The following is a 16,552-nucleotide window of genomic DNA, read 5'->3' as shown; positions in this document are numbered from 1 at the left end:
TTACACAGCTTTTATTGTAAGCATTCACTAATACTTTCCCATAACTCCATTTATTAAAACAAAATTAATAAAAAAAAAAAATCCTTCCAGTAGCACCTTAGAGACCAACTAAGTTTGTTCTTGGTATGAGCTTTCGTGTGCATGCACACTTCTTCAGATACAAGAACAAACTTAGTTGGTCTCTAAGGTGCTACTGGAAGGAATTTTTTTTTATTTTGTTTTGACTACGGCAGACCAACACGGCCGGCTACCTACCTGTAACTGGATCCATTTATTAAAGTAATGGCTACCAGAGGTTCAAATAGAGTCAGATCTGACTGCCCAGGCTGCTTGTCCAGCTGGTGACTGTGAGTGAGCAACCCTCAAGGTCCCTTCTCTCTCTTCTTATGGTTCTTTGTGTTCAACTGGACTTGACAGTCCTTCAAATAGCGGATGCTTTCAAATAGAGGGCTATCCTCTGTAAAATAGGACATTTGGCCACCCTGTGAGCTGGGTACTGGACATGGTACAAGAAAGAGGAGAGGAGAGGTGCAAATCAGAAACTCTATGGGCGATGTGCACCTGGGCTGAGCATTTAGAAGATTCCAGTTAGTGCAGACATAGCAGCTTTTCTAACAGCAGTGGTTTGCACTCCCTACAGTCATGTCAAGCCATGAGAACTTCAGCACACTCAAACTTCTCCCTATTTCTTCTCTTTAAACACAATCCAAAGCTGCTGAATACACAACACAAGTTGCCTTGCACAGCTCCACTAGCAAACGACATAGTGGCACGTCTAAAACAGTCTTAAGATTGCCTACAATGACTGAATGCTTTTATTATTTAACCTAAAAGGGCACTGAACACAATATCAGCCTCTAGTAGGTTAAGCAAATATTTCCTACTTCCTCAGAAAATCCTTCCCAAATTGTATTCATCTTGAGTTAATCCACCATCTACTGAGCGAATTACAGTGTATTTGTTTTGAAAATCTATTTTATAGAATTCTAAAGGGCTGTGTTTTCCTTAGGAAGGGCTTATTCTGCCTTTTCTCCACTTTCCCCTCTTTTTCCCTTTCTTGCTTTTTAAAGAGGGATGCCTGCTAAAAGGCCACGGCGGGTTTTTAATATCCCAAGGTGCCCAGCCCATATGAGTAACAAAATGTAAATAAACACAGCTGAACCAGGAAGAAGATGGAAGGTTTTCTCATTATAGAAATAAAATAAACAGATGTCCTTAAGCACTTTGGCTTATGTTTGTCAAAGGAATGGAGAACTCTTAGATGTCTGAACAGCAGCAGCGGCGGTACATACTTATTAGGCCAATTCTCAAACAAAGCAAAGAATACATGCCATTCTGAATTAGCTAATAGAGCTCAAGGGGAAGTCTATGTATCTGAGTTGAACCCTCACAATACAGATTTTCACAAACAACAACAAAAAATATTTGCAAAGAAAGTAGATTTGAACTTCTACAATTAATTTTTGCAGTGCTAGAAAATAAAACAAGTTTTTCTTTCTTTCTTTCTTTCTTTCTTTCTTTTTTGCAGTGCAGAGAATGATAAAAAGCATCATCGGGTAGCCAGCAGAACCAAGAATCAACATGATTCCATTTCAAAGAAGATACTAATTTTAAGGGAAATGAATGTGACTACTGCAACCATACGATCAACTAAAGTTCTATTCTGATAGAGGTTTTCCCCCCCCTCTTGAAATAATTAATATATAATTAACTCTGTTCTGTTCAAACTTGAGATACCATAAGACGACCTGTTAGGAGAGCATTTAAGAGATTGGTTGCTCATAATAGCCCTATTCAGACATTCTTCATACATAATAAGTGGGCTGCGCTAGATGACTTCTCTCCCTTATCCTGTCTCTGTTGCCTGACTACCCTCAATGTGCTGGACAATCAGGGTTCTAAATCATGTGCGGACTGGAGTCCTCATGCATACAGCAAAACTTGCCACTACAATATCTTTGCCCCTCTGTGTGTGGAGGGTGGCAGAACAGGCAATGGGAAAATGAAAGAGAGGGCCAAGCTAGTTAGCAAGAGAAGGATCATGCCTCAATGGGGCTAATGTAAACTCCGTTCTTACCTACATATAGTTGGTGTGCAAAAGGATAGGGCCTGCACACCCAGGGCCATCTTAAAGGGATCGCGCGCCCTGGTGCGACGATCCCTCGGCGCCCTCGGTGGGCCGCCTCTCCGCCCACATCCCTCCCACGCTGGCCGCCCCTCGGGAGGGGGGGTGGCCGAGCGGGGGATGAGGGGCGTGGCGCTGCAAGCCGGCCGCCCTCCGGAGCCCCAGCTGGAGCGCTGGGAAGGGCGCGCAAAGCCCCGCGCCGCTCCAGCGCCACGCCCCTCATCACCCGTGGGGCGGCCAGCACGGGAGGGAGGTGGGCGAGCAGGGGATGAGGGGCATGGTGCTGGAGCGGCGCGGGGCTTTGCGCGCCCTTCCCAGCGCTCCAGCTGGGGCTCCGGAGGGCAGCCGGCTTGTAGCTTGCCTGCCTGCAGGCGCGCGGGTTGAGGAGGGAGCACCTGGTATGCCGGTGGGCTCGCGGGGGCGCCCCTGGGGGGCCTGGCGCCCTGGTGCACCGCGCCACCCAGCCCCTATGACGAGACGGCCCTGTGCACACCCTATCCTTTGCTTATGCTCACTGCATGTAATGCGTATGTGATAAAGCCGGATAAACTGTGATTTTCATCCCTGTAATTTTGCTGGTGCATTGGGACTACACTTGCACAATCAACTTACATGCTGTATCTATTGGGTGTAAGTGAGCCAACTCCATTAAGCAAGCAGACAATTCCATGGGACCACCACAAGCTGAAAAAGTCAAAAAGAGCCGATTCAAACTTTCCATGCATCAGCGGATGCACTGTGAAGTCATTCCTGCTTTCTGCATGGACTGGGTATGCCTGCTAGTTCTCCACAAGGAACTAGTACACAAAGCCTAGTGGGCCAGATTAGGCGCACTGGTCAGAGGTTCCCCACTCCTGCTGCCCATCTTAGGTGAATAAACAGCTTCTGTACTGAGCTCTGCCCCTGGATCTAACACTTAAGCACTGGGCTTTGCCTAGTTCCATTATGGGTTCTACCTACTCAGATCCTGCCAGAGGGTACACAGTATTGGCAAGATCACTTAACCTAGACTTACCAACCTGGTGCCCTCCATATTTTTGGACTGCAAGACCCATCAGCCACAACTAGCATGGTAAATGGTTAAGGATGATGTTTTATAGTCCAAAACAGGCAAAGTCGGTCCTCCAGATTTTTGGGACTACAACTCCCATCATCCCTAGCTAACAGGACCAGTGGTCAGGGATGATGGGAGTTGTAGTCCCAAAACATCTGGAGGGCCAACTTTGCCTATGCCTGGTCCAAAACATGTAGACGTTTCCAGGTTGGGAAAGACTAACTTAACCAACAGTTTGCAGGTGAATACAGAGACTGAGTTCTAATTTTGTACTTTTATCTTGTAAATCGCCCAGTGATGCTCAGATGAAGGGTGGTATAGACATTTAATAATAATGAAAAATAGTTATTATTTTCATGACCTTTGGTTATTTTGTGAATGTCCCCCCCGCCCCCAATTCTCAACACAGCATTGCCATGCATTGTGACTGTGGATCACCTGAAATGAAACACCTGAAATGTGAGTTGAGCTGCAAAGTTCAGAATGGCTGAACAAACTAATGTGTGTAGGTAATTAAAGGTAATTAAACAGGCACCCCCAGGCTTCGATGGTTATAAGAAGTTATTATCCAAATCTGGTAGGGCAATCTACCTCCCTTAAATGGAAGCAGTGAGTTCTGGCCCCATTGTGTCTCCTCTTCTGCTGACACTCCTTCACCTTCTTAGCAACAAAGGGCATTAGCATGATGTAATTTCATGTTTTTAGCCCACCTGTTTTTACCCCAAAGCCATAACAGGAAGAAAAGAAAAAAAAGCTGGAACTGCTCACCTCGGTTGTTCAGAGATTTGGTTCTATACAGGTTTTCTGATTGTGGAATTAATGCCTGTCATGGGTAATTAATGATGGATTATGTTGCAAGATTTGCATGGGAAACCTACTGACTACAAAAAAAGATCAGAGCAAACACAACTAGGATTACTTGAACTTGGTCACAATTGGCCAAGGGAAAGTGAGCTCATGCAAGAATTTGTGCAGGGAAACCCCACTGCAAAATGGTTTTTCGGTGTCATTCTTTTGTGTAAGATTCTCCTTCCAACTATATCCCAAGATGTTAAAATAATGACGATAAAAATAATATTTATCATTGTAGTAACAGCAACAAGAACAATGATTATTAGACCATCCTTCCTTCAAAGTCCCTTGGAACTTCCATGTACAAAAACTACAATAAAATACAATGTTTTAAAAATAAACACTGAAACGATAAAAATTATCAAAGCTCACAAAGTTCCAGCAGCACACGACTCACAACAAACACAGCTGACCAACTATTGTATCAGCCCCCAATGCCAAAAAGAACAAATATGTCTTTATCACTCATCCAAAGGATGGAAATGGGGGGGAGGGACACAAATGCACTTCTAGTGGAAGAGAATTCTACAGCCATGGTGCCATAACAGAGAAGGCCCTGCTATGAGTCACCATGGAACAAGCCATGGCTGTACATTAAACCAGTGTTTTTCAACCACTGTTCCGCGGCACACTAGTGTGCCGCGAGATGTTGCCTGGTGTGCCATGGGAAAAATTTGTTTATTTGATTCCTATTCAAGAGAATTACTTTATATAGTCAATATAGGCACAGAGTTAAATTTTTTAACATTTTCTAATGGTGGTGTGCCTCGTGATTTTTTTCATGAAACAAGTGTGCCTTTGCCCAAAAAGGTTGAAAAACACTGCATTAAACTATGATCTGGACTGTTGGAGTGGATCTCAAGGGATGGCTTGGCAAATAATGAGAGAGACACTTCACATTTATATTTTAATTTTTCCTATGGAATCTGATAGTGTAATCCAATATATGTCTACTCAGGATTCTCACTGTGGCTTTCTCTCAGATAAGTAAGCACAGGATTGCAGCATTATTTTATAAATACAGTGGTACCTCGGGTTAAGAACTTAATTCGTTCTGGAAGTCCGTTCTTAACCTGAAACTGTTCTTAACCTGAAGCACCACTTTAGCTAATGGGACCTCCCGCTGCCGCTGCGCTGCAAAAGCACGATTTCTGTTCTTATCCTGAAGCAAAGTTCTTAACCTGAAGCGTTATTTCTGGGTTAGTGGAGTATGTAACCCAAAGCGTATGTAACCTTCTTTTTTCCAGACCCAATTGGTGGCAATTTCCCTCACATACAATGCAATTGCAGTGGCAGCCTATCTATCCAATTTAGCAAGAATGTGGTACAGTGGTACCTCGGTTTATGAACTTAATCTGTTCTGGAAGTCTGTTCTTAAACCGAAACCATTTTTAAACCGAGGTGCACTTTCCCTAATGAGGCCTCCTGCGCCAGTGCCCTTCCACCGTTTGGATTCCGTTCTTAGACCGAGGTAAAGTTTGCAAACCGGGGCACTACTTCTGGTTTTGCGGAGTTCATAAACCGAATCGTTTGTGAACAGGACTGTTCTTAAACCGAGGTACCACTGTACTCTGGGAAAGAGAAGAGATACCAGCATACTTTAAGGATGCCAAAATTATCAATCTCTTTAACCCCTGTATATGACATTTATTGACCTGACTAAGGCTTTTGACACTGTAAATCATAATGCCCTGTGGACTGTCCTTCTGAAAATTGGTTGCCCAGATAAATTTGTAAACATCATTCGGCTCCTCCATGATAATATGATGGCAACAATTGCAGATAACAATGGCCCTCAAAGTGAACCATTCACAGTAGGATCAGGTGTTAAGCAGGGTTGTGTTATTGCCCCAACTCTATTCATTATGGTATTTTCATTGCCATGATCCTATACTTTGTCGAAGGGAAACTCCCCACCGGAGTAGAAATCATATATCGAACAGATGGGAAGCTCTTCAATCTGAGCAGGCTGAAATCAAAGAGTAAGGTTACCATAACTTCCGCCATAGAGCTTCAGTATGCTGATGACAACATAGTGTGCGCACACGCAGAGGATGACCTCCAAACCATCCTAAATATCTTTGCAGAAGCTTACGAAAAGCTTGGCCTATCACTCAACATCCAAAAAACCAAAGTGCTGCACCAACAAGTACAAAATAACCCCTCTGCAGCGCCACAAATCCAACTCAATGGTGTAACGTTGGAAAATGTCAATCACTTCTCCTACCTAGGCAGTTATCTTTCCACAAGGGCCAAAATTGAAGCCGAAATCCAGCATTGCCTGAGCTCTGTGAGTGCGGCTTTCTCCCGATTGAAGTGCAGAGTGTTTGAGGACCGGGACATTCGCAGGGAAACCAAATGCTTGTTTACAAAGCTATGGTACTACCAACCTTACTATATGCTTGTGAAAAATGGGCCACTTATAAACGCCATATCCAACTCCTTGAAAGATTCCACCAACGGTGCCTCCGAAAAATCTTACAGATCACTTGGGAAGACAGGCGAACTAATATTAGTGTACTGGAAGAAGCAAAGATCACCAGTGTTGAAGCAATGATTCTTCAACATCAACTTCGTTGGACTGGTTATGTTGTGTGGATGCCTGATGACTATCTTCCAAAGCAACTACCAGTACTCTATTCCAAACTTAAACATGGAAAGCATAATGCTGGTGGTCAACAAAAGAGGTTTAAAGACTGTCTCAAGGCAAATCTTTTAAAAATGTAGTATAAACACTGACAACTGGGAAATACTGGCCTGCGAGCACTCCAGTTGGAGAACAGCCTTTACCAAAGGTGTTATGGGCTTTGAAGACAATTGAACTCAGGACGCAAGGGGAAAACGTGCTAAGAGGAAGGCACACTTGGCAAATCCACACCGTGATCAACTCGCACCTGGAAACCAATGTCTCCACTGTGGAAGGACGTGTGGATCCAGAATTGGCCTCCGCAGTCACTTACGGACTCATTGTTAAAACCGTGTTCATGGAAGACAATCTTACTCGGCTACGAGTGATCGCCAAAGAAGAAGATGATTTGCATTATCGTCAGTCAGTTCCCATTTCCTGTGGATGACAGGGGGCACTTTAAATATTTATCTCTTCATCTTATTTTTAAGTTGCAAAGTAATGCTTTTCTACACATGCACACATACCAATGGGAAGGAAACTTGAAATTGAAGCACGTGGGTGGTGCTGTGGTCTAAACCACAGAGCCTAGGGCTTGCCAATCAGAAGGTCGGCGATTTGAACCCCCTGCGACGGGGTGAGCTCCCGTTGCTTGGTCCCAGCTCCTGCCTACCTAGCAGTTCGTTTCCGTGCACTGCTCTGGCTTTGCCAGAAGTGGCTTAGTCATGCTGGCCACATGACCCAGAAGCTGTACGCCAGCTCCCTCAGCCAGTAAAGTGAGATGAGCGCTGCAACCCCAGAGTCGTCCCTTTACCTTTACCTTATCCCCAGCGGGGGACATAAACTGACTGACATCAATTGCTGTTGCCATCCTGAACAGGAAGCTATTACAGAGGCAAAAGCCACAGAGAGAAAGATTCTAATTATAGTTACAGGGGACCTTTGATGAAAACTGGGCTCAATTCTGAGCAAACAATATAGAAGAATCTTGACCACAATACAGTGCTATATTAAGTGTTGCGAGGAATCACCATTTAAATTCTGCTTCCTGCTGGTTGTCAAATGCCTCAGAAGCACTAAAAGGCAATAGTATAGAGTTCTGAACAAATTTCCTCCTTCAATCACATGGACTTTCCTTTCACAAGGAGATACCAGAAACCTTCCAAACACTTTAGCAGGTTTCTACATGATGAACAATGTTTTAGGACTTTTTACATTTGCCCACATCTAAAGGCAGACAATAAATCTATCTTGCTAATTATACATCCGGCTTGTTATAACCATCATTAAACAAGCCCAGCTGGTAGAATCATAAAATGATGTCAAATTATATTCCCGCAACCACAGCAGCAGTGTTCAAGGCTGTTCGAACAACTGCCAAGTTGGTCATCTCTATCTAATAAATAGAAAACACAGCCCCTTCCACTCCATATTAAAGTACTTAAGCATGTTCTAACTCAAAGAGGTTTTGAATTCATTTGTCATTATCAGTAAAAAAGAAAAAGAAAAAGAAAACTGTAATTAGAAAACAAATAAAACGATGACCACCTGCTTTAGAGTTCTGTTGTGGGTATTAATTATTGCTGCACAATAATTGCAAATGATAATGTTATGTGAATTCATCTTTTGCTACTTGAAGACATGATTTCTGACGAAATGTCATATGACATGATAGGTGGGGACGAAAAATGAAATTACTTTTTGGTATGAAGTTAGGGCTCAGTTCTCAACCTGAAGGAGAGCACAGAAAATGGCCGACATTGCATGTCTCTGCTCTTTCACAGTACCAGTTTCCTAGAGTTCTTTGGTACAGAGTCATGAAAGTCAAACAGTTTTGAAACTGGGCTCTATATTTTTGCACAGTTCAGGTGAATTAAAGGGCTCTATCACCCTAGCACAACAAATCCGCCTTTTAAAATAATCAGAGATTTCGCAGTTTGGAAAGCAAGAGGAAAATGCATTGAAATGTGTGGGATGAATGAAGTTTGCTGGATCAGGCCAGTGGCCCATCGGGTCCACCATCCTGTTCTCACAGTGGCCAACCAGATGCCCGTGGGAAATCAGCAAGCATGTTCCAAGCACAAGAGCACTCTGCCCACCTGCGATTCCCAGCAACTGGTATTGAGAAGGAAATCACCTTTGACAACAGAAGTCAGATATAACAACCAGATATACCAGTAATCTAACCTCCATGTAAGCTTCCTGCAAACAAATCAGGATGAATGCTCAATAAATAGCTCATCTGCCCTTAAGAGATATGCTGCCTCTGATAGCAGAGGCAGCAAACAGACTTTATAACTAGTTGCAAATGCTAATTTTGAATTTTTAGGGAGGTTTGTTCCTGGTTTTTAGCTTGAGGAAACATTCAAGCCACACCTGCAGTACGAAATGGCACAGTCCAGTACCACATACACCACACAAATCCTGCTATTTGCGTTCTCTCTTTTACACAAGCCTTACCTGAGGAAAAACCCCAACCAGGTGCTGGGCAGAGGGGAGTCTATCTAAAATAATATGGTACCTTGATCAAGCAAGAGTTCTTGTATCATGTCTGCTGAATAAATTGTTTCTCTTTTCTTTTTTGAGAGAGAAAAACCTTGACAAAAAAACGGCTCATTGTCCTATTTTGGAGAAGTCGAACAATACTCTTTTGAAGAACTTGAGTCTCTTGGCCTTGTGATAGGATGTTAATTAAATTTTCACATGTTTGAGGGAAATACCACTGGACTTAGTTATACTGAATATATTCTGAAGAAAAATGAGCAACATCTGCTAGAAAAGCTGGTGTATTAAGCTGCCCTTATAATTTTCAATGTGTTCTGGGTGTACAAGCAGCAACGGGGGCGGTTGGAGGGGGAGGGAGAAGACAAATTCCACAGTACCTTCCCATATCTGGATGCAAACGTTCCCGTGAGTAAGGAGTGAAAAATAATTATCGTCTCGTCCAAGTCCCACACAAAAACACGCTGTGGTGAAAGACAGAGGGGCGGGGGAGACAAAAATCATACCATATTAGTTGCAGGAATATATTTGTTTGGGATCCAGCCTTCTTCAAACCAGTTCTCTCCAGAAATCTTAGACTACAGCCCTTTTATCATCAACACATTCTTGTTATCTTCACTCATCAGTTGCATCACCTTAGCCACCTGAACATTGGTTGCTTCCAGAAACAGCTCCATATTTTCTCTCCTTATGACACCTGCCTATCATACAAACCCTTCATAAGATCTCTTCTTTACATAAAGGTTGGGGAACTTGATCTGGCCGCAGTGTGCCAGATCCTTATCTCCTCTACCACATATGGTCCAAGTTCGAAAGGAGTGTCAGGACCACCCACCTGTCAATCACCTGAGATTGCCACAACATCAGCTGATTATCTTTGGGACTTCAAATCAGCGGGCTTGAATTCACCACCCAACCAGCTGGCTTTCTGCAGGGATCAGCTGTGCCATCGAGTTTCCCACAGGAAACCCAGCTGAATCCGCCAGCACTGACGTCTGCCTTGGGCCCTTGCCAAAGGTTTACCTGGTGGTGGCAGTAGCAAGCAACCATTTTGATTTCCCACAATGCCCCTGATGTAGCATCACTCTAGGGCATTGTGGGAAATTAGAATAGGCCGCCACCAGATAAGCTTACACCAATGTTGAGAGGGAGCCTAACAGAAGACATGTGGCCAAAGGTCCCTTCAAACCTGAAGCCAGACCGGGTATTTTATGAACCTCCCTGGGTTACATCATATGAAGAAAAACAGAACCAAGAAACCACAGTAAGGGCAAAAGGTTTCATCTGCATAGTTTTTCTACCAGATGTAAATGTAACAATAATGTTTTGAAATATATTCTACTCAAAAGTCAAAATAACAGCAAGGATTTTAAAAACTTGGGGAGACAACAAATGATCTGGTAATTATATTATTTAATTTCAGTAGGGAAAAACCTAGAGTTACAGGTTGGTATGCCTAAGTGCTGGAGGAGACTCTTGAGAGTCCCATGGACTGCAAGAAGATCAAACCTATCCATTCTGAAGGAAATCAGCCCTGAGTGCTCACTGGAAGGACAGATCCTGAAGCTGAGGCTCCAATACTTTGGCCATCTCATGAGAAGAGAAGACTCCCTGGAAAAGACCCTGATGTTGGGCAAGATGGAGAGCACAAGGAGAAGGGGATGACAGAGGACGAGATGGTTGGACAGTGTTCTTGAAGCGACTAGCATGAGCTTGACCAAACTGTGGGAGGCAGTGGAAGACAGGAGTGCCTGGCGTGTTCTGGTCCATGGGGTCACGAAGAGTTGGACATGACTAAACGACTAAACAACAACAACAACAACAACACAACAACAACATGCCTAAGTTTCACTCAGTGTAGTGCCATTCAAACTAATGAAATTGACTAGGCTCATTAATTTCAATAGGTCTACTGCCCTGGATTTAGTCAAATACAAATGAAATAGGGTTGGGGTGAAAGAAACCCTCTAGACATCTCACCTCAATTTCGGTGTCAGCTGATGGGGAAGGATCATTGTTTCTTTTCGATCGCCCTCGTAGCTTTCCATCCGTCCCTCTGTGCTGCCTGTCTGTATCTGTGTCTTTTACAGGTGTTGTATATTCACCTACAGGTATATATAAAAAAGAATCCTACTCAAAGCCAACTTCCTATGTTATGGTTCTTGAGCTTGTTGAAAAACTACACAACAGTGTCACATTATCATCAAAGAAGCAGAAATGACAACTGTAAGAGCCTTCAGGAAATCACCATGGTATCTGCTAACATCTTAGCACATGCATAGGCAAACTCAGCCCTCCAGATGTTTTGGGACGACAACTCCCACCAAAACATCTGGAGGGCCGAGTTTGCCTATGCCTGCTTAGCAAATCTTCAGACCAATACCAGGCAGCCACACACCTTGCTAAAGATGCATTTGCTGGTTTGGTTGTAATGTAGGGGGAACAAGGGCTTGTCTGCTAAGTTGAGAGGAACCAATTCCCCCGTCTCTTGCCTTATCTCAGCTGATTCAGTTAAGATCTTGATCATTTGAATACAGCAATGCAAAAGGACAGGGCTATTAGTAACCCTGAGATTTTTTTTAGAACACCAAGGGGGTAAAATTACTCTTTTGTAGTAGTACAACTCCCCCCCCCTTTTTTAAGAAAAGAAAACTAATTAATCTACAGCAGGGGTGGCAAACTCCCAAGAGATTGCGATCTACTCACAGAGTTAAAAACTGGCACTGATGTACCCCCTTTTGGGGGCTTGGGGGGCTTTTTTAGGGGTTTAGGTCAAAGTTGTTGAACTTTTTTTAGGGAGGGGGAAAGCCACATTTTTTAAGGGTGCAGGGCAAAAATTATGAGCTTTTTTTAGGGGAACCAAACTTGTTGAGCTTCTTTGGGGGGAGCCAGTGGACTACCAGTGATCTACCACAGATGTCCAGTGATCTACCTGTAGGTCACGATCTATTTTGGACGTGCCTGATCTACAGAATTATTCCAGCACTACAGATCTGTATCTATCTATCATCTATCTATCTATCTATCTATCTATCTATCTATCTATCTATCTATCTCACCCTAGGAGGTATTAAATGTTTCAAAAAAGGTTTAGAAGCATCTTCAGAGCAAAAATTATCAAAAGCCTTTTAACCTTCCATCATACCTGTTTCACATTTTAACCCAGAAAAGAATGCCCCCCAACACCTCAATCAATGAAAACTGGGATATTTTGTAAGTTGAATTACATTTTTAAATTAAAATTGCAAAAAATGAAAATGTAACACAATTTTAACAGCTTGCAACATAGTCTGAAGAAAAGGTTTGCCCAGTTTCGAATAACGTTCCACTTAAAATCAATAGAGCTTTTATTTATTTTTCAAACAAACATGCTTAGAACGGAAGTTTTAATTCAGCCAAACAGAGTCCTGAAATTTTTGAAATAATCATAGAATTGTTACTTGCCTTGGGTCTTTAAGTGGTGTTTATTGTGGACAAAGTTGATGTTGATAAGAGACCAACATTTTAAATAACCTATTTAAATACCACTGACTTCAATTTTCTTTTCCCTTTATATTAGGGTTACCAGATGTCCCCAGTTCCCGGGGACAGTCCCTGGATTTGCAGATCTGTCCCCGGACAAATTCCGTCCCTGGAATGTCCCCAGATTTGCAAATCTGTCCCCAGGAAATGTGGCAGCGGCAGTCTCTGCAGCCCGGAGCCAGCCTGGTAGCATAGTTGGCTGTGGCTGGAGCTGCTCGCTGCCACCGCCACTGCCGAAGGGGAACCAGGGATGTCCGGTGGTACAGATCTCCTGCCCCCTTTGTTTTGACAGATCGGGGGAGGCTTGGGAGGCACAAGTGGGTGGCCGTTGCTCAGGAGGGGCGCAAGGTGCACAGTTTCTCTGTTAGGCAAGGTGCAAAGCCCTTCTTTCGCACCCTGTGAAACATAAATGCACAGTTTTTAAAAAACTGGGTAACGGCCGCCTGTCCGTGACTCCCGAGCCTCCCCTGATCAGTCAAAACAAAGGGGGAAGGGGGAAAGCGAGGCTCGGGAGTCACGGGTGCGCCGTTGCCGTTTTTAAAAACTCTGCGCATATATGTTTCACAGGGTGCGAAAGAAGGGCTTTGCACCTTTATACAATATGCATGTGTGCTTGGTCCCAAGGTCTTTTGCCTCACCATCACTACTACTGACTTCCTGTTGCTACTCAGCTTCCCAAAAAAAAAAAAAAGTGTCCCCAGATTCACTGGAAAAAATCTGGTAACCATACTTTATATCGGACTCTCCATTCCTTCTAGCAATTCAGATGTAGCATTTTAAATAAGAATCTGGTTCATTTTTTTTCATGGGAAGGATTTTGAAATCTCAGGCTGAGATCAAATCTAACGAGGGGGAAATACTCCAAAGTAATTTTGCCGTAATCTGCGTTAGCATTTTGTTTTGTTTTAATTTACTATTTTTTTCTGTTTGACTAACAACAGATGTGCAGGGTTGTTCCTTAAGTGAGCATACCCCACTTTGGGCTGTACATACAGTGATTATCCACAAATGATGTGGTGCTTTATAAAAATGATATAGCCTGCCAATGAAAATTTCACTGGGGAGGTGATATACTGACTACATTCCAACAGAACATTGGAAGATGATGACTTTTAAGCCTATAATTGATAGTTAAAAACTAAGCGCTCCAATAGATCACGGATCACTTCAAGAAGTATGGAAGGGCATTTATTTAAAAGAAATAAAATAAACATGGAGCTCATTGTTTACTTAGCCTGTTATCTGCAGCTATATTTAAAAGGTCCTAAATCAGTATGAATGCTTGTTAAACTAAGAACTTATAAGTGGTTGCTAAAAAAAATGTTTTCTTTCTAGAAAACAGTATGAGAGCAGTGGTATTTGCTGCTATTGTCGACGATGATTATGTGCCCTCTTCCTATAGACAGCTATTTAATTATAGAATTTCAGTTTCGGTAATTTGTCTTGCTTTCTTCTCTGTCTGATCTTGACTTGTTGCATCTAACTACTGCTACTCTGGGACTAATGCTTTCTAGATGTGAAATAATTTCCCTTCCATTAGCCTTCTTTCAACATTTCATCAGCCTTTTCTAAATTTAATATTATTATTGTGAGCCCCTAATTAATACAGTATTATATTTGCTTTTTGGGGGGGCTGAATAATGATTTGATGCCAATATGCACACTCTTATGGCAAATAACAAAGTTTGCTCTATTGCAACTAATATTGAAAGAGCTTCACTGACTTGCACTATGTTTTCAGACACCGATTAAAGTGATGGTTCTTACTTTTCAAGCCCTGCCCTACACCGTCTGAGTTCAGAGTAGATGAAGGAGTAACTTATTCCATATGGAACTGCCTCTCAGTTGAGATCAGCAGCAGAGATCCTTCTCTGGATCCCCTGGCACCTCAAGCCACGAAAGTGATTACTGGAGAAGGTCTTTTTTTGGGTAGCACCTTTGGGATATGAGCCTGACAATAACCACCATGATGGTTGCTTAGGACACAGAACAACATGTTTTTATTATCTGTTCTATTTCCGAGGGCTTTTAAGCAATGTGTGTTTTAAAGGCTTTATTTTAAACTGCCTATTTATTTTCAATTCACTATTTTCAATTATTTATTTATTTATTTATTTATTTATTTATTATTTATTACTATTATTATTATTATTATTATTTGTTTAAAGCTGCATTTACTTAGGAGCAAGCCCTACTGAATCCAATTGCACTGTTAATCTATTACTGTATTGTTTAAGTATATCATAAGAAAGTCTTGTATTTTCTTTAACACACGGGAACTCTAAACATATCTCCCGATACATTTTCATCCACAGAAACTAATGTATAGTTTCTGCTGCAAGGATTGAGGGGTTGCGGGAAAAGAAGCACCACAACTGAAGCTTAGCTGGAAGCAGGAGCAGATAGCATAGGGGTAGGGGTAGGGGTGCTGTGGGGCCACTCTCCCAATAGCAGCATCCCTGCTGCTCACCTGGACAGCTCAAGGATGGAGCAATGAGGTTGCGGCTGTGTGGGTGTAATGCTGGGCTCCACCAGTGTGCTCTAGCAGCCTTGACTTCACCCCTGCCCTGCAACCATCCAAGAAAGTAGCGATGGCTCTACTGTCAGGAGGGCAGCTCTGGAACATGGCCCCACCCTGCCAACTGCTCCTGCCTAGAAGTTACACCGTTTGGTTTGGGATCCCACCCCACCCCCACCCTGTTTTCTTAGATTCGTAGGATCTGGCTTTGTATAAAGGTAAAGGTAAAGGGACCCCTGACCATTAGGTCCAGTCGTGTCCGACTCTGGGGTTGCGGCGCTCATCTCGCGTTACTGGCTGAGGGAGCCAGCGTACAGCTTCCGGGTCATGTGGCCAGCATGACAAAGCCGCTTCAGGCGAACCAGAGCAGCGCACGGAAACACCGTTTACCTTCCCGCCGGAGCGGTCCCTATTTATCTACTTGCACTTTGACATGCTTTCAAACTGCTAGGTGGGCAGGATGGGACTGAGCAATGGGAGCTCACCCCGTTGCAGGGATTCGAACTGCCGACCTTCTGATCAGCAAGTCCTAGGCACAGTGGTTTAAGCCACAGCGCCACCTGGGCTTACCGGTAATATATTTAGTACTAAAATAAAGATACTCTGCACTCACCTTGAGCCATTGCCATTCATATTTTATTGGTCCTGAAATATCCTGAAAACAGGATCCTGCACCCTGGCTGAAATTTAAGCCCTGCACACAGTTGTACTTGTAAGATCATTTTAAACAGGGGAGGGATTTCCAATCATTTAAGTCACCTACCAGAAAGTGATTCGGTGCTCTGACTGTTGTTAATGTTGTGCGAAGACTCTTGGAGCGAGTAGGTCGATGTTGGGATAGCTGATGGACTGATGCTATTTGCAGACATGTAAGAAGAGTTGTAGGAAGAGCTGTAATACTGCGAATATTGGCTTTGGGTGAAGCTGGGATATGAAGAATACTCCTTTGAAAGAAGAAACAGCAATGCTAATCATTCTCCAAATGTTTCAAAAGGAGCACACCTAATTAAGAGTTATGCACTTTGCAGGCTAAATATAACTGGGTTTACAAACATTTTCCCATTATTCTTGCCATTATCATATCCCCCACTTCTGTGCACAACTATGTTTTGCAGAAGTAGCATCACCTTGAATTCGCTGCGTTTGCCACGAAGCGCTGACGGTAACTTGCTTATTTCATGAAACCTAATGCCAGGAATCAAGCAAGTCACTTCATGGGACTGCATGCATGTAATAGCACTTCTTCATTTTTTTTTCTAAATAGCTGCACCACAACGTCAATGTGAAAATTTGATAAAAGAAAAATATTGCACATTTAAAAAGCATGTAGTCTTGCCCCACTTGTTTTTCCTC

The 16,552-nt window shown here is 43.0% G+C and overlaps 1 protein-coding gene across 1 annotated transcript in view; it reads right to left on the bottom strand.

Annotated features, from left to right (window-relative positions):
• EYA2 (EYA transcriptional coactivator and phosphatase 2) overlaps positions 1 to 16,552 on the bottom strand; it is a 132,851-nt gene that overhangs the window by 28,915 nt on the left and 87,384 nt on the right. Inside the window, 3 exon segments of the mRNA XM_033153481.1 lie at positions 9,540 to 9,623; positions 11,140 to 11,264; positions 15,963 to 16,143. Of these exon segments, the coding sequence (XP_033009372.1) occupies positions 9,540 to 9,623; positions 11,140 to 11,264; positions 15,963 to 16,143 (390 nt within the window).

Source organism: Lacerta agilis, chromosome 6 (assembly GCF_009819535.1).
Source record: "Lacerta agilis isolate rLacAgi1 chromosome 6, rLacAgi1.pri, whole genome shotgun sequence".
NCBI lineage: Eukaryota > Metazoa > Chordata > Lepidosauria > Squamata > Lacertidae > Lacerta > Lacerta agilis.
The sequence above is the reverse complement of the archived record's forward strand: the minus strand, read 5'-3'. Positions and strand labels throughout refer to the sequence as shown.